Source organism: Pristiophorus japonicus, chromosome 1, assembly GCF_044704955.1.
Source record: "Pristiophorus japonicus isolate sPriJap1 chromosome 1, sPriJap1.hap1, whole genome shotgun sequence".
Classification (NCBI taxonomy): domain Eukaryota; kingdom Metazoa; phylum Chordata; class Chondrichthyes; family Pristiophoridae; genus Pristiophorus; species Pristiophorus japonicus.
The window spans coordinates 50,521,088-50,540,102 of NC_091977.1; the positions used below are offsets into that span (position 1 = coordinate 50,521,088).

The 19,015-nt window shown below is 43.6% G+C and overlaps 1 protein-coding gene across 1 annotated transcript in view; it reads right to left on the reverse strand.

Moving 5' to 3' along the window:
* LOC139279056 (uncharacterized) overlaps positions 1 to 19,015 on the reverse strand; it is a 60,865-nt gene that overhangs the window by 15,244 nt on the left and 26,606 nt on the right. Inside the window, exon 7 of the mRNA XM_070898384.1 lies at positions 1,772 to 1,932. Within this exon, the coding sequence (XP_070754485.1) occupies positions 1,772 to 1,932 (161 nt within the window). The remainder of the gene's footprint in view (positions 1 to 1,771; positions 1,933 to 19,015) is intronic.

Sequence of the window (19,015 nt, forward strand, 5' to 3'; positions counted from 1 at the left end):
GGCGCATACTAAACGATCGATTGAGATAACATCTCCTTGTCTCCCGCCCCTTCCGACCTTGCTCCCTTTTGTTAACTCATTTTCAGCTGCTCCTGTTCCCTTTGTTGCTCTCACATCTCCAAATAATTCCCATGTCTTTCGCATCAATCTCAACCTTGGGCAGTGCATTTAATAATCACTCACACGTCTCCTCGATAAAGGCTCCTCTGTGAAGCATCGATCCAACTCTCTCCACAAATCAATCTTAAACCAAATATTCCTTTCTTGCTGCTAAACCCAAATTGTCTTTTACTGAGCTCAATGAATGATACTGTATTGCAGAGGTGTTAGTTCACTGAATGCCAGGGCAGGTGCTATCTTTTTAAACTCAGTTTAAAATCATTATTAATGGAACAGCAAACACTTACTTCTCTCTCTGGTACATTTTCCTCTGGTCAGGTTCTCTTGCTTCCGACTTATATCTACTTTCCCCGCTCACATTGGCAAATGGAACAGAATAAGGAAATGGGACCACAGTGGTTATGTTCCGGGACAAGTAATCCACAGTGCTAGTGAGCCAATGCACATGCACGCACGCTCCAACGCGCATGCGCAACGCTGCCGACACTCAAACACACTGGGCCCTAGCCCCGCCCCCCCCGCAGCTGTGTTGACCCAGCACGGCCATAACTCCGCTCCCTCACTGGTTCTGCTGCGCTACGCCAAGGGCCTGCATCGTTCAGACTGCGGGGAGAATAGCAAGGTAACTTTTAGGCGTGGTTTTTGTTCTAAAAAGTCGGCGCACCTCGTGGGGGCAAACTTGGGCCCTATGATACTGGACGAGTAATCCAGAGGCCTGGATTAATATTGCAGAAAATGCGAGTTGAAATCCCACCATGGAAGTTTAAGAATTTAAATTCAGCTTAAAAAAATAAAATCTGGAAATAAAGAAATCCAGTGTCAGCATAAGTGACCATGAATCGGTCGGATTGTCGTAAATGCCTGACTGGCTCGCTAACGTCCTTTAGGAAAGGAAACCTGCTTTCCTTACCCGGTCTGGTTTATATGTCATGCCAGTCCCACACCAATGTTATTGACTCCTAACTGCCCTCTTAAGTAGCCTAGCAAGCCACTACAATGCACCAAAGACCAGCACTACCGTCTCATGGTAATTAGGGATGGACAATAATCGCCAGCTTTGCCAATGATGCCCACAGCTTGAAAATGAATTAAAAACATTACAAATAGGCAGGAAAGTAGGGCTCTAATCAGCTGAGAACTGTTGTATAAATAACAGTTAAAACGTACACGTAAATACGCTAATTTTTTAATTATTTATCTTGGGATGTGGCAATGCTGGCAAGACAGCATTTTGTGCCAATCCCGAGTTGCCCTAAAAAGTATTAAGAAACAACATACTGTGGGACTTGAATCACACATAGGCCAGACCAGGTAAGTTGCACAGTAAGGTCCCACAAACAGCAATGAGTTAATGACCAGACAATTCTGTTTGTGGGGTGGGTTGAGGTGGAAAGTGACAGGCTCCCCTCACAAACGTTCCATATTCCACAAAGAAAGCTACTTTTGACAATTTAAAGTGGCCATGGAGAAATGTAGTGGATTGCTCTCGCAAACTGACAACATAGACACAATAGGCCAAATTACCTCCTTCTGAGCCACAAACATGTACAGTTCTACCACTTAGGCCCTTAGTCTTCTGCTTGAAGGAGACAGGAGGGAAATAGAAAGTTGTGGCTGCTTGTTTACATACATTAAGGGATGGGAAACTTACCAGATCTTTGTTCTCTTTGGAGTGAGTCTGCTTTTCTGAATCATGTTATCCACTAGGTAATAAAGCAGCACTGTTATCCCAGCAATGTACAACATTATATACAGGATGAAGGTCACAGGCACATGATGAAAGGGCACTTCAAATTGCCGTTGAATGTTATCCTGTAGTTTAAACAAATTACACCAATGACATCATTTAATATCGATGGAAATAATTTATTTGACATCTGAGGCTTTATCTAAATATAATTAAAAATACCATTTTTGAAGAACAGTCCTGATATCAACACTACAGTCCAACTGGAAGACCAGATTTTGAAACACTGGTGTGAAATGTTGCCAGTCTGAGGGAAAGAGGAAAGATTGTCTGGAAGAAGCAGACATCCCGTTTCACTCTTGGAAAGTATACAGCCTGACAGACCAATCAAGAAGTTAGCAGAACATAAGAACATAAGAATTAGAAACAGGAGTAGGCCATCTAGCCCCTCGAGCCTGCTCCGCCATTCAACAAGATCATGGCTGATCTGGCCGTGGACTCAGCTCCACTTACCCGCCCGCTCCCCGTAACCCTCAATTCCCTTTTTGGTTAAAAATCTATCTGTGACTTGAATACATTCAATGAGTTTCCTCCTAAACAAGAGATTTTGACATTCTATACAAACTCTGTGGGATGGAAAGAGAAGGGGGAAAATGCGACAGTGAAGGAACACACCACTGGTGAATCAGTAACTAGTGTGCATAAATTTATCATCACCGAAAGAGGGGTTTAGGAGAATATCTGTTTTAAAAAAAAAACACAGAAGTTTTAGAACAGCAGTCAAATGCATTGCTAAACATGCTCAACCAAAGCTGAGTAGCAATCAACAATGCCAAGAGAATGTTTAACTATATAACTAGAACGGTAGTGTACAAGTTAGAAATTCAAAGTGCACAGTACTCATGTTCAGACTACATCTTGAGTACTGTGCCAGTTCTGGTTACCCAAGAACAAAAGAGACATTTATTGCTGGATGCAACTCCTTGGGTAATGAAGCAGTCCATGCCTGCATGCAGCAAGACATGAACAACATCCAAGCTTTGGTTGATTAAGTGGCAAGTAGCATTCGCACCACACAAGTGGCAGGTAATGACAATCTCCGAGAAAGCTTAACATAAGAACATACATGAGAAATAAGAATTAGGAACAGGAGTAGGCCATCTCGCCCCTCGAGCCTGCTCCGCCATTCAAAAAGATCATGGCTGATCTGGCCGTGGACTCAGCTCCACTTAACCGCCCGCTCCCCATAACCCTTAATTCCCTTATTGGTTAAAAATCTATCCATCTGTGACGTGAATACATTCAATGAGCTAGCCTCAACTGCTTCCTTGGGCAGAGAATTTCACAGATTCACAACCCTTTGGGAGAAATAATTCCTTCTCAACTCGGTTTTAAATTATCTCCCCCATATTTTGAGGCTGTGCCCCCTAGTTCTAGTCTCGCAACCAGTGGAAACAACCTCTGCCTCTATCTTGTCTATCCCTTTCATTATTTTAAATGTTTCTATAAGATCACCCCTCATCCTTCTGAACTCCAACGAGTAAAGACCCAGTCTACTCAATCTATCATCATAAGGTAACCCCCTCATCTCCGGAATCAGCCTAGTGAATCGTCTCTGTACCCACTCCAAGGATAGTATATCCTTCCTTAAGTAAGGTGACCAAAACTGCACGCAGTACTCCAGGTGCGGCCTCACCAATACCCTGTACAGTTGCAGCAGGACCTCTCTGCTTTTGTACTCCATCCCTCTCGCAATGAAGGCCAACATTCCATTCACCTTCCTGATTACCTGCTACACCTGCAAACTAACTTTTTGGGATTCATGCACAAGGACCCCCAGATCCTTCTGCACCGCAGCATGTTGTAATTTCTCCACATTCAAATAATATTCCCTTTTACTGTTTTTTTTCCAAGGTGGATGACCTCACATTTTCTGACATTGTATTCCATCTGCCAAACCTTAGCCCATTTGCTTAACCTATCCAAATCTCTTTGCAGCCTCTCTGTGTCCTCTACACAACCCGCTTTCCCACTAATCTTTGTATCATCTGCAAATTTTGTTACACTACACTCTGTCCCCTCTTCCAGGTCATCTATGTATATTGTAAACAGTTGTGGTCCCAGCATCGATCCCTGTGGCACACCACTAACCATCGATTTCCAATCCGAAAAGGACCCATTTATCCCGACATTCTGCTTTCTGTTAGTCAGCCAATTCTCGATCCATGCTAATACATTTCCTCTGACTCCGCGTACCTTTATCTTCTGCAGTAACCTTTTGTGGCACCTTATCGAATGCCTTTTGGAAATCTAAATACACCATCGGTACACCTCTATCCACCATGCTCGTTATATCCTCAAAAAATGCCAGTAAATTAGTTAAACATGATTTTCCCTTCATGAATCCATGTTGCGTCTGCTTGATTGCACTATTCCTATCTAGATGTCCGGCTATTTCTTCCTTAATGATAGCTTCAAGCATTTTCCCCACTACAGATGTTAAACTAACCGGCCTATATTTACTTGCCTTTTGTCTGCCCCTTTTTTTTTTAAACAGAGGCATTACATTAGCTGCTTTCCAATCCGCTGGTACCTCCCCAGAGTCCAGAGAATTATGGTAGATTATAATGAATGCATCTGCTATAACTTCCACCATCTCTTTTAATACCCTGGAATGCATTTCATCAGGACCATGGGACTTGTCTACCTTGAGTCCATTAGTCTGTCCAGCACTACCTCCCTAGTGATAGTAATTGTCTCAAGGTCCTCCCTTCCCACATTCCCGTGACCAGCAATTTTTGGCATGGTTTTTGTGTCTTCCACTGTGAAGACCAAAGCAAAATAATTGTTTACGGTCTCAGCCATTTCCACATTTCCCATTATTGAATCCCCCTTCTCATCTTCTAAGGGACCAACATTTAATTTAGTCACTCTCTTCCGTTTTATATATCTATAAAAGCTTTTACTATCTGTTTTTATGTTTTGCGCAAGTTTACTTTCGTAATCTATCTTTCCTTTCTTTATTGCTTTCTTAGTCATTCTTTGCTGTCTTTTAAAATTTTACCAATCGCTAGTTTCCCACTAACCTTGGCCACCTTATACGCATTGGTTTTTAATTTGATGCTCTCCTTTATTTCCTTGATTATCCACGGCTGGTTATCCCTTCTCTTACCGCCCTTCTTTTTCACTGGTATATATTTTTGTTGAGCACTATGAAAGAGCTCATAGAAACATAGAAAATAGGTGCAGGAGTAGGCCATTCGGCCCTTCTAGCCTGCACCGCCATTCAATGAGTTCATGGCTGAACATGCAACTTCAGTACCCCATTCCTGCTTTCTCACCATACCCCTTGATTCCCCGAGTAGTAAGGACTTCATCTAACTCCTTTTTGAATATATTTAGTGAATTGGCCTCAACAACTTTCTGTGGTAGAGAATTCCACAGGTTCACCACTCTCTGGGTGAAGAAATTCCTCCTCATCTCGGTCCTAAATGGCTTCCCCCTTATCCTTAGACTGTGTCCCCTGGTTCTGGACTTCCCCAACATTGGGAACATTCTTCCTGCATCTAACCTGTCTAACCCCGTCAGAATTTTAAACGTTTCTATGAGGTCCCCTCTCATTCTTCTGAACTGCAGTGAATACAAGCCCAGTTGATCCAGTCTTTCTTGATAGGTCAGTCCCGCCATCCCGGGAATCAGTCTGGTGAACCTTCGCTGCACTCCCTCAATAGCAAGAATGTCCTTCCTCAGGTTAGGAGACCAAAACTGTACACAATACTCCAGGTGTGGCCTCACCAAGGCCCTGTACAACTGTAGCAACACCTCCCTGCCCCTGTACTCAAATCCCCTCGCTATGAAGGCCAACATGCCATTTGCTTTCTTAACCGCCTGCTGTACCTGCATGCCAACCTTCAATGACTGATGTACCATGACACCCAGGTCTCGTTGCACCTCCCCTTTTCCTAATCTGTCACCATTCAGATAATAGTCTGTCTCTCTGTTTTTACCACCAAAGTGGAAAACCTCACATTTATCCACATTATACTTCATCTGCCATGCATTTGCCCACTCACCTAACCTATCCAAGTCGCTCTGCAGCTTCATAGCATCCTCCTTGCAGCTCACACTGCCACCCAACTTAGTGTCATCCGCAAATTTGGAGATACTACATTTAATCCCCTCGTCTAAATCATTAATGTACAATGTAAACAGCTGGGGCCCCAGCACAGAACCTTGCGGTACCCCACTAGTCACTGCCTGCCATTCTGAAAAGTCCCCATTTACTCCTACTCTTTGCTTCCTGTCTGACAACCAGTTCTCAATCTATGTCAGCACACTACCCCCAATCCCATGTGCTTTAACTTTGCACATTAATCTCTTGTGTGTGACCTTGTCGAAAGCCTTCTGAAAGTCCAAATATACCACATCAACTGGTTCTCCCTTGTCCACTCTACTGGAAACATCCTCAAAATATTCCAGAAGATTTGTCAAGCATGATTTCCCTTTCACAAATCCATGCTGACTTGGACCTATCATATCACCTCTTTCCAAATGCACTGCTATGACATCCTTAATAATTGATTCCATCATTTTACCCACTACCGATGTCAGGCTGACCGGTCTATAATTCCGTGTTATCTCTCTCCCTCCTTTTTTGAAAAGTGGGGTTACATTGGTTACCCTCCACTCCATAGGAACTGATCCAGAGTCAATGGAATGTTGGAAAATGACTGTCAATGCATCCACTATTTCTAAGGCCACCTCCTTAAATACTCTGGGATGCAGTCCATCAGGCCCTGGGGATTTATCGGCCTTCAATCCCATCAATTTCCCCAACACAATTTCCCGACTAAGGATTTCCCTCAGTTCCTCTTCCTTACTAGACCCTCCGACCCCTTTTATATCCGGAAGGTTGTTTGTGTCCTCCTCAGTGAATACCGAACCAAAGTACTTGTTCAATTGGTCCGCCATTTCTTTGTTCCCCGTTATGACTTCCCCTGATTCTGACTGCAGGGGACCTACGTTTGTCTTTACTAACCTTTTTCTCTTTACATATCTATAGAAACTTTTGCAATCCGTCTTAATGTTCCCTGCAAGCTTCTTCTCGTACTCCATTTTCCCTGCCCTAATCAAACCCTTTGTCCTCCTCTGCTGAGTTCTAAATTTCTCCCAGTCCCCGGGTTCGCTGCTATTTCTGGCCAATTTGTATGCCACTTCCTTGGCTTTAATACTATCCCTGATTTCCCTTGATAGCCACGGTTGAGCCACCTTCCCTTTTTTATTTTTACGCCAGACAGGGACGTACAATTGTTGTAGTTCATCCATGCGGTCTCTAAATGTCTGCCATTGCCCATCCACAGTCAACCCCTTCAGTATCATTCGGCAATCTATCCTAGCCAATTCACGCCTCACACCTTCAAAGTTACCCTTCTTTAAGTTCTGGACCATGGTCTCTGAATTAACTGTTTCATTCTCCATCCTAATGCAGAATTCCACCATATTATGGTCACTCTTCCCCAAGGGGTCTCGCACAACGAGATTGCTAATTAATCCTCTCTCATTACACAACACCCAGTCTAAGATGGCCTCCCCCCTAGTTGGTTCCTCGACATATTGGTCTAAAAAACCATCCCTTATGCACTCCAGGAAATCCTCCTCCACCGTATTGCTTCCAGTTTGGTTAACCCAATCTATGTGCATATTAAAGTCACCCATTATAACTGCTGCACCTTTATTGCACGCACCCCTAATTTCATGTTTGATGCCCTCCCCAACATCACTACTACTGTTTGGAGGTCTGTACACAACTCCCACTAACGTTTTTTGCCCTTTGGTATTCTGCAGCTCTACCCATATAGATTCCACATCATTCAAGCTAATGTCCTTCCGAACTATTGCCTTAATTTCCTCCTTAACCAGCAATGCTACCCCACCTCATTTTCCTTTTATTCTATCTTTCCTGAATGTTGAATACCCCTGGATGTTGAGTTCCCAGCCCTGATCATCCTGGAGCCACGTCTCCGTAATCCCAATCACATCATATTTGTTAACATCTATTTGCACAGTTAATTCATCCCCCTTATTGCGGATATTCCTTTCATTAAGACACAAAGCCTTCAGGCTTGTTTTTTTAACACCCTTTGTCCTTTTAGAATTTTGCTGTACAGTGGCCCTTTTTGTTCTTTGCCTTGGGTTTCTCTGCCCTCCACTTTTCCTCATCTCCTTTCTGTCTTTTACTTTTGCCTCCTTTTTGTTTCCCTCTGTCTCCCTGCATTGGTTCCCATCCCCCTGCCATATTAGTTTAAATCCTCCCCAACAGCACTAGCAAACACTCCCCCTAGCTCCTTAAAAGTCCTCCACTGTTCCTCAATTGTGCCACCGTTTAGTCTGTGTTCCCAGTCTACTTTAGCCAACTCTGCCCTCATCCCACTGTAGTCCCCTTTGTTTAAACATAGTACGCTCGTTTGAGACACTACTTCCTCACCCTCAATCTGTATTACAAATTCAACCAGACTGTGACCACTCATTCCGAGAGGATCTTTTACTAGGAGATCGTTTATTATTCCTGTCTCATTACACAGGACCAGATCTAAGATAGTTTGCTCCCTTGTAGGTTCTGTAACATACTGTTCTGAGAACCAATCCCGTATGCATTCTATGAATTCCTCCTCAAGGCTACCCCGTGCGATTTGATTTGACCAATCGATATGTAGGTTAAAATCCCCCATGATTACTGCCGTTCCTTTTTCACATGCCTCTATTATTCCCTTGATTATTGTCTGCCCCACCGTGAAGTTATTATTTGGGGGCCTATTAACTACGCCCATCAGTGACTTTTTCTCCTTACTATCTCTAATCTCCACCCACAATGATTCAACATTTTGTTCATTCGAGCCAATATCATCTCTCACAACTGCCCTGATATCATCCTTTATTAACAGAACTACCAACTTCCCAGTGCCATTCAATGACATTACCATAGTTGAATCCTCCACCATTGACCAGAAACTTAACTGGAATAGCTAGATAAATACCTTGGCTACCAGAACATGTCAGAGGTTGGGTATTCTGTGACGAGTATCTCACCTCCTGACTCCCCAAAGCCTCTCCACCACCTATAAGGCACAAGTCAGAAGTTTGATGGAATACTCTCCAATTGCCTGGATCGGTGCAGTTGCAACAACACTCACGAAGCTCAACACCATCCACGATAAAGCAGTCCACCTGATTGGCACCCCATCCATGACCTTAAACATCCACCCACTTCACCAATGCTCTGTGGCTACAGTGTGCAATATCTGCAGGATGCAAGTCACCAAGGCAGCACCTCCTAAACCCACAATCTTCACTACCTAGAAGGACATGGGCAGCAGGTACATGGAAACATCACTACCTGCAAATCATACAGTCTTAACTTTTTTTTTCCGTTCCTGGGATGTGGGCGTCGATGGCAGGGCCAGCATTTATTGTCTATCCCTAATTGCCCTAGAGAAGATGGTGGTGAGTTGCCTTCTTGAACCGCTGCAGTCCATGTGGTAAAGGTACTCCATAGTGCTGTTAGGGAGTTCCAGGATTTTGACCCAGCAACGACATATTTTTAAGTCAGGATGGTGTGTAACTTAGAGGGGAACAGGGTGTTCCTATGTCCCTGCTGCCCTTGTCCTTCTAGATGGTAGAGATTGCGGGCGTGGGTATAGGAGGTGCTGCCGAAGAAGCCATGGCGAGTTGCGGCAGTGTATCTTGTAGATGGCACACACTGCAGCCACGGTGTGCCGGTGATGGAGAGAGTGAATGTTTAAGATATCGAGCTTGTTATTGGAGCTGCACTCATCCAAGCAAGTAGCAGTATTCCATCACACTCCTGACTTGTGCTTTGTAGATGGTGGAAAGGCTTTGGGGAGTCAGGAGGTGAGACACTTACCACAGAATACTCAGCCTCTGACCTGCTCTTGTAGCCCACAGTATTTATGTGGTTGGTCCAGTTAAGTTTCTGGTCAATGGTGATCCCCAGGATGTTGATGGTGGAGGATTTGGCAATAGTAATGCCGTTGAATGTCATGGGGAGGTGGTTAGACTCTCTTATTGGAAATATATATTGCCTGGCACTTGTGTGGAGCGAATGTTACTTGCCACTTAGCAGCCCAAGCCCGAATATCATCAATGTATTGCTGCATTCGGGCACAGACTGCTTCATTGTCGGAGGAATCGCAAATGGAACTGAACACTGCAATCATCAGCGAACATCCCCACGTCTGACCTTATGATGGAGGGAAGGTCATTGATGAATCAGCAAAAGATGGTTGGGCCTAGGACACTGCCCTGAGGAACTCCTGTAGCAATGTCCTGGGGTTGAGCTAGAGCCATCTTTCTTTGTGCTAGGTATACTCCAGTCAGTGGAAAGTTTTCCGCCTGATTCCCATTGCCGTCAATTTTACTTGGGCTCCGTGATGCCACACTCGGTCAAATGCTGCCTTGATGTCACTCTCTCTTCAACTGGAATCGAGCTCTTTTCCCATATTAGGATCACGACTATAATGAGGTCTGAAGCGGAGTGGTCCTGGTGGAACCCAAGCTGAGCATTAGTGACAGGGTATTGGCGAGTCCGCTTCCATGTCCGGACCGGGGTCAAACAGGGCTGCGTCATTGCCCCAACCCTCTTCTCAATCTTTCTCGCCGCCATGCTCCACCTCACAGTTAACAAGCTCCCCGCTGGAGTGGAACTAAACTACAGAACCTGTTCATAGAAACATAGAAAATAGGTGCAGGAGTAGACCATTCGGCCCTTCGAGCCTGCACCATCATTCAATAAGATCATGGCTGATCATTCCCTCAGTACACCTTTCCTGCTTTCTCTCCATACCCCTTGATCCCCTTAGTCGTAAGGGCCATATCTACCTCCCTCTTGAATATATCCAATGAACTGGCATCAACAACTCTCTGCGGCAAGGAATTCCACAGGTTAACAACTCTCTGAGTGAAGAGGTTTCTCCTCATCTCAGTCCTAAATGGCCTACCCCTTATCCTAAGACTGTGTCCCCTGGTTCTGGACTTCCCCAACATCGGGAACATTCTACCCGCATCTAACCTGTCTCTTCCCGTCAGAATCTTATATGTTTCTATGAGATCTCCTCTCATCCTTCTAAACTCCAATGTATAAAGGCCCAGTTGATCCAGTCTTTCCTCATATGTCAGTCCTGCCATCCCAGGAATCAGTCTGGTGAACCTTTGCTGCACTCCCTCAATAGCAAGAACGTCCTTCCTCAGATTAGAAGACCAAAACTGAACACAATATTCCAGGTGAGGCCTCACCAAGGCCCTGTACAACTGCAGTAAGACCTCCCTGCTCCTATACTCAAATCCTCTCGCTATGAAGGCCAACATACCATTTGCCTTCTTCACCGCCTGCTGTATCTGTATGCCAACTTTCAATGACTGATGAACCATGACACCCAGGTCTCGTTGCACCTCCCCTTTTCCTAATCTGCCGCAATTCAGATAATATTCTGTCCGCGTTTTTGCCCCCAAAGTGGATAACCTCACATTTATCCACATTATACTGCATCTGCCATGCATTTGCCCACTCACCTAACCTGTCCAAGTCACCTTGCAGCCTCCTAGCATCCCCCTCACAGCTCACACCGCCACCCAGTTTAGTGTCATCTGCAAACTTGGAGATATTGCACTCAATTCCTTCATCCAAATCATTGGTGTATATTGTAAAGAGCTGGGGTCCCAACACTGAGCCCTGCGGCACTCCACGAGTCACTGCCTGCCATTCTGAAAAGGACCCGTTTATCCCGACTCTCTGCTTCCTGTCTACCAACCAGTTCCCTATCTATGTCAGTATATTACCCCCAATACCATGTGCTTTGATTTTGCACACCAATCTGTTGTGTGGGACCTTGTCAAAAGCCTTTTGAAAGTCCAAATACACCACATCCACTGGTTCTCCCTTGTCCACTCCACTAGTTACATCCTCAAAAAATTCCAGAAGATTTGTCAAGCATGATTTCCCTTTCATAAATCCATGCTGACTTGGACCGATCCGGTCACTGCTTTCCAAATGCGCTGCTATTTCATCCTTAATCATTTATTCCAACATTTTCCCCACTACTGATGTCAGGCTAACCGGTCTATAATTACCCGCTTTCTCTCTCCCTCCTTTTTTAAAAAGTGGTGTTACATTAGCTACCCTCCAGTCCATAGGAACTGATCCAGAGTCGATAGACTGTTGGAAAATGATCACCAATGCATCCACTATTTTTAGGGCCACTTCCTTAAGTACTCTGGGATGTAGACTATCAGGCCCCGGGGATTTCAATCTCATCAATTTCCCGCCTAATAAGGATATCCTTCAGTTCCACCTTCTCACTAGACCCTCGATCCCCTAGTACTTCCGGAAGGTTATTTGTGTCTTCCTTCGTGAAGATAGAACCAAAGTATTTGTTCAATTGGTCTGCCATTTCTTTGTTCCCCATTATAATTTCACCTGAATCAGACTGCAAGGGACCTACGTTTGTCTTGACTAATCTTTTTCTCTTCACATATCTAATAGAAGCTTTTACAGTCAGTTTTTATGTTCCCGGCAAGCTTCTTCTCGTACTCAATTTTCCCCCTCTTAATTAAACTCTTTGTCCGCCTCTGCTGAATTCTAAATTTCTCCCAGTCCTCAGGTACAACCTGCACTGTTTCCAGGCCAGATCCAAGACCACCCCAACCTCTGTCATCGAGCTACAGCACGCGGACTCCTGCGTCTGCGCACATGCAGAGGCTGCACTACAAGACATAGTCGACGTATTTACTGAGGCGTACGAAAGCATGGACCTTACGCTAAATGCAACCCTGAACACTGTGGATCACTTCCCATATCTCGGGAGCCTCCTATCAACAAGAGCAGGTATCGACGACGAGAGCCAACACCGCCTCCAGTGCGTCAGTGCAGCCTTCGGTCTCCTGAGGAAAAGAGTGTTTGAAGACCAGGCCCTCAAAACTGCCACCAAGCTCATGGTCTACAGGGCTGTAGTAATACCTGCCCTCCTGTATGGCTCAGAGACATGGACCATGTACAGTAGATATCTCAAGTTGCTGGAGAAATATCACCAACGATGTCTCCGCAAGATTCTACAAATCCCCTGGGAGGACAGGCGTACCAACATCAGCGTCCTCATTCAGGCTAACATCCCCAGCATTGAAGCACTGACCACATCTATCATCTCCGCTGGGCAGGCCACATAGTCCGCATGCCAGACACGAGACTCCCAAAGCAAGTGCTCTACTCGGAGCTCCTTTATGGCAAACGAGCCAAAGGTGGGCAGCGGAAACACTACAAGGACACCCTCAAAGCCTCCCTGATAAAGTGCAACATCCCCACTGACACCTGGGAGTCCCTGGCCCAAGACCGCCCTAAGTGGAGGAAGTGCATCCGCGAGGGCGCTGAGCACCTTGAGTCTCAACGCCGAGAGCATGCAGAAATCAAGCGCAGACAGCGGAAAGAGTGTGCGGCAAATCAGTCCCACCCACCCCTTCCCTCAACAACTATCTGTTCCACCTGTGGCAGAGTCTGTGGCTCTCGTATTGGACTGTTCAGCCACCGAAGAACTCACTTCAGGAGTGGAAGCAAGTCTTCCTCGATTCCGAGGGACTGCCTATGATGATGATATATGATGAGTAAGTGCCACTTGATATCACTATACTTGAACATATACTGCTGTTCCTTCATTGTTGCTGGGTCAAAATACTGCAACTCCCTACTTAACAATTATTGCCATAGTTCCACCACATATACTGCTGACATTCAAGAAATAGGCCCATCACCATCTTCTCAAGGGTAACAAGAGATGGGCAATAAATGCCAGCCTTGCCAGCGAAACTCACATCCCCAAAGAATGGTAAAATAAGTGTGCAAAGAGCCACAAGGCTGCTTCCTCGTGTTAGAAGTTTCAGGTATGAGGAAAGACGGGAGAAATTTGGATTTTTCATGAAAGGTGATCATAGAGGTGTATCAGATGGTTAAAGGTATTGTAAAGATAAATCTGGAATACTACTCAAAATAAATTGCAAGAGTAGGACAAAGGGATCACAGGTTCTATCAAGTAACAGGTAAATTTAGGACTGTCATCAGGAAATTCTTCTTCATACAAAGAGTGATCAACACGGAGTGAACTCCCTGATATAGTGCAGGCAAAAACTCTCGAATAATTTACGAAACAGTTAGATACTGCAATTGAGAGGGTGTAAAGTTCATTCTCGGGATATGAACATCACTGGCAAGGTCGGTATTTACTGCCCATCCTTAATTGCCCTGGATAGATGAATCAAGATGGGCTGAATGCCCTTTCTCATCCATAATTATTTTGTGTGACATGCAATGCCCCACCAGAAACAGTGGTACATGCAGAATCCAAAGAAATAATTAAAATTAAATTGGATAAATATATATTTTTTAAAAAGGATAGAGAGAAAAGCCAAGGGAATAGGACTAAGTGACAGGTCTTTCAAAGAACTGGCTCAGGCGCAATGGGTCAAATGGTCTTCTGTGCCGCAGAACTCCGATTCTGTAACACAAGATTGCTCTCAATACAGTAGTATGCTATTATGCTTTCACTCAGTGCTAAACACACACATTTGAAATAACATCCAGCAACTTAGCCTATGAGATTTATGTAAGGCCTTCAGTAACATGTGACTAGCATTGTGATTACGCCCTACACAAAAAGAGAGAGGAGAAACATACTATAGTTTCAGGATTTCATTGCTGAGTAGCGCATTTTTAACAAATTGGCTCTGACTTCAGGAACTCATGGCGACCGTGGAATGAGTCATAAGAAACATAAGAAATAGGAGTAGGCCATTTAGTCCCTCGAGCCTGCTCCGCCATTTAATAAAATCATGGCTGATCTGATCATGGACTCAGCTCCACTTCACTGCTCACTCCCCATAAAACTTTATTCCCTTATCCCACAAAAATCTGTCTATCTCCACCTTAAATGACTCAGCCTCCACAGCTCTCTGGGGCAGAGAATTCCACAGATTTACAACCCTCAGAAGACATTCGTCCTCATCCTAGTTTTAAATGGGCGGCCCCTTATTCTGAGACTATGTCCCCTCGTTCTAGTTTCCCCGAGTGGAAATATCCTCTCTACATCCACCTTGTCGAGCCCCCTCATTATCTTATGTTTCGATAAGATCACCTCTCATTCTGCTGAACTCCAATGAGTACAGGCCCAACCTACTCAACCTATCTTCATAAGTCAACCCCCTCATCTCCGGAATCAATCTAGTGAACCTTCTCTGAACTGCCTCCAATGCAAGTAGATCCTTCCTTAACCAAGAGACCAATACTGTTTGCTGTACTCTAGGTGTGGCCTCACCAATACCCTGTACAGTTGTAGCAGGACTTCTCTGCTTCCATACTCCATCCTCCTTGCAATAAAGGCCAACATTCCATTTGCTTTCCTGATTACTTGCTGTACCTGCAGACTCACTTTTTGTGTTTCATGCACAAGGACCCCCAGGTCCCTCTGTACTGTAGCACTTTGCAATTTTTCTCCATTTAAATTATAATTTGCTTTTCTAATTTTTCTGCCAAAGTGGATAACTTCACATTTTCCCACATTATACTCCATCTGCCAAATTTTTGCCCACTCACTTAGCCTGTCTATATCCCTTTGCAGATTTTGTGTGTCCTCCTCACAATTTGCTTTCCCACCTATCTTTGTATCGTCAATAAACTTACATTACACTCGGTCCCTTCATCCAAGTCATTAATATAGATTGTAAATAGGTGAGCACCGATCCCTGCGGCACTCCACTAGTTACTGTTTGCCAACCGGAAAATGACCCATTTATCCCGACTCTGTTTTCTGTTAGTTAGCCAATCCTCTATCAATGCTAATATATTACCCCCAACCCCGTGAACTTTTATCTTGTGCAGTAACCTTTTATGTGGAATCTTATCGAATGCCTTCTGGAAAGTTAAATACACCACATCCACTGGTTCCCCCTTATCCACTCTGTTCATTACATCCTCAAAGAACTCCAGCAAATTTGTTAAACATGATTTCCCTTTCATAAAATCTCCCGACTCTGCTTGACTGAATTATGCTTTTCCAAATGTCCTGCTACTGCTTCCTTAATAATGGACTCCTGCATTTTACCAACAACAGATGTTAGGCTAACTGGTCTATAGTTTCCTGCTTTCTGTCTGCCTCCTTTTTAAAAAAAAATAGGGGCGTTACATTTGCGGTTTTCTAATCTGTTGAGACCTCCTCAGAATCCAGGGAATTTTGGTAGATTACACCCAATGCATCCACTATCTCTGAAGCCACTTCTTTTAAGACCCTAGGATGGAAGCCATCTGGTCCAGGGGACTTGTCCACCTTTAGTCCCATTATTTTACCGAGTACTACTACTTTAGTGATAGTGATTGTTTTTAGTTCCTCCCTCCTTATAGCCCCTTGATTATCTGCTATTGGGATGTTTTTAGTGTCTTCTACAATGAAGACTGATACAAAATATTTGTTCAAAGTCTCTGTCATTTACCCTGTTCCCCATTATTAATTCCCCAGCCTCATCCTCCAAGGAAACCAACATTTACTTTAGCCACTCTTTTCCTTTTTATGTACCTGTAGAAACTCTTACTATCTGTTTTTATATTTTGTGATGGTTTACTTTCATAATCTATCTTCCCCTTCTTTATTATATTTTTAGTCATTCTTTGCTGGCATTTAAAAGTTTCCCAATCCTCTGGCCTCCCACTAGTCTTGGCCATTTAGTATGCCCTTGTTTTCAATTTGATACCATCCTTTATTTCCTCAGTTAGCCACGTGTGGTTATCCCTTTTCTTAGTCTTTCCTTCTCATTGGAATATATTTTTGTTGACGTCAATATATATATTTTGGGTCAATGGACAGGAATTGACTAAAGCAAGATCAAAATTTGCATATTAAGGACGTGTTCTCTCTATGCAATAGACAAGGTCAGGATGGAAATTTAATGAAGCATTAAAATCAAACAGAAGTAGTGACGAGTTGTACAGCTGCATTTGGTTTATTTAAGGTTCTGTAGACATTGTTATTTGCTTGCTGAAATCAGCATAATTTAGCCAATGTATATTTAATATGCGAGCTTTAAAAAAGGCTAACGTTGGGATCCTTCTGCTTCATTATTAATCAAAATACAATTTTATGTTGAATTTTAGCCCAAAGTGCACAATACAATTTCGTGTTTATCCTTCTTCCCACTATTAGAAAATACGAAGGATTCAGAGAATTGTGACTAGATCAAGTCAGACTACAAAAGCAGACAGCAGATCCATGCAGTATTCATTATGCAAGAACATAATAGGAGCAGGTGTAGGCCATTTGGCCCCTCGAGCCTGCTCCACCATTCAATAAGATCATGGCTGATCTCATCTTGGGCTCAGCTCCACTTCTCTGTCGCTCCCCATAACCCTTCACAACCTTATCGTTTAAAAATCTGTCTATCTACGCCTTAAATATATTCAATGACCCAGCTTTCACAGCTCTCTGGGGCAGAGAATCCAAAGATTTACAACCCTCAGAGAAGACATTGCTGCTCATCTCAGTTTTAAATGTGCAGCCCCTTATTCTGAGACTATGCCTCCTAGTTCTAGTTTCCTCCATGAGTGGAAATATCCTCTCTGCATCCACCTTGTCGAGCTCCCTCATTATCTTGTATGTTTCGATAAGATCACCTCTCATCCTTCTGAACTCCAATGAGTACAGGCCCAACTCAACCTACCTTCATAAGTCAATCCCCTCATCTCCGGAATCAATCTAGTGAACCTTCTCTGAACTGCCTCCAATGCAAATATATCCTTCCTTAAATATGGAGACCAAAACTGTATGCAGTACTCTAGGTGTGGCCTCACCAATACCCTGTACAGTTGTAGCAGGACTTCTTGGCTTTTATACTCCATCCCCCTTACAATAAAGGCCAACATTCCATTTGTCTTTGAGTACTTGCTATACCTGCATACTAACTTTTTGTGTTTCATGCACAAGTACCTCCAGGTCCCTCTGTACTACAGCACTTTGCAATTTTTCTCCATTTAAATAGTAATTTGCTTTTCTATTTTTTCTGCCAAAGTGGATAACCTCACATTTTCTCACATTATACTCCATCTGCCAATTTTTTGCACACTCACTTAGCTTGTCAATATCCCTTTGCAGATATTTTGTGTCCTCCTCACAATTTGCTTTCCCACCCATCTTTGTATTATCAGCAAACTTGGCTACATTACACTCAGTCTCTTCATCCAAGTCATTAATATAGATTGTAAATAGTTGGAGTCCCAGCACTGATCCCTGCAGCACCCCACTAGATATTAATTGCCAACCTGAGAAAAAAACATTTATCTCGACTCTCTGTTTTCTGTTAGTTAGCCAATCCTCTATCCATGCTAATATATTACCCCCAACCCTGTGAACTTTTATCTTGTGCAGTAATAGTACATCAAGCCAATTCCAGTACAATAAATGTCAATACTTACGTAAATTACTTATTCTAATCACACGTTAGTGTTAAAATTTGGAATTTGAACCACTAGAAGCTGCTTATCATATATTTTTAGTATATGATCAGATCAAAATGCTAAAACATTATTATTTTATGTGGTACGTTGGCACAGCGGTTATGTTACTGAGCTAGTAATCCAGAGGCCTGGATTAATGATCGGGAGAGGTGAGTTCAAATCCCACCATGACAGCAGCGAATTTAAGTTGAGTTAATTAAATAAATCTGGAATTAAAAACGACCGGATTGTTGTAAAAACTCATCTAGTTCACTAATGTTTACTTTAATTTGCTATCCTTACCCGGTCTGGCCTAAATGTGACTCAGCAATGCAGCTGACTCTTAACAGCCCTCTGAAATGGCCTAGCAAGCCACTCAGTTGTACCAAACCGCTGCAAAGAAGTATCATGGACTGTAGTGGTTCAAGAAAACGGCTCACCACCATTTTCTTAGGGTGACAATTAGGGATGGGCAATAAATGCTGGACTTGGCAGTGACACCCACATCACTTGAACAAATTAATTAAAAAAATATATTTCCTCTTGGATTTAGGTATCCCAAGCACCATAACCAGTACCTGTCTGTAATCGCAAGCAGGCAATCTATTCAGAGCTCAGCAAAAGTGCATTGGAGGTGCAAAGGAGGGATACAGATTAACTCATCCTCTTACTTT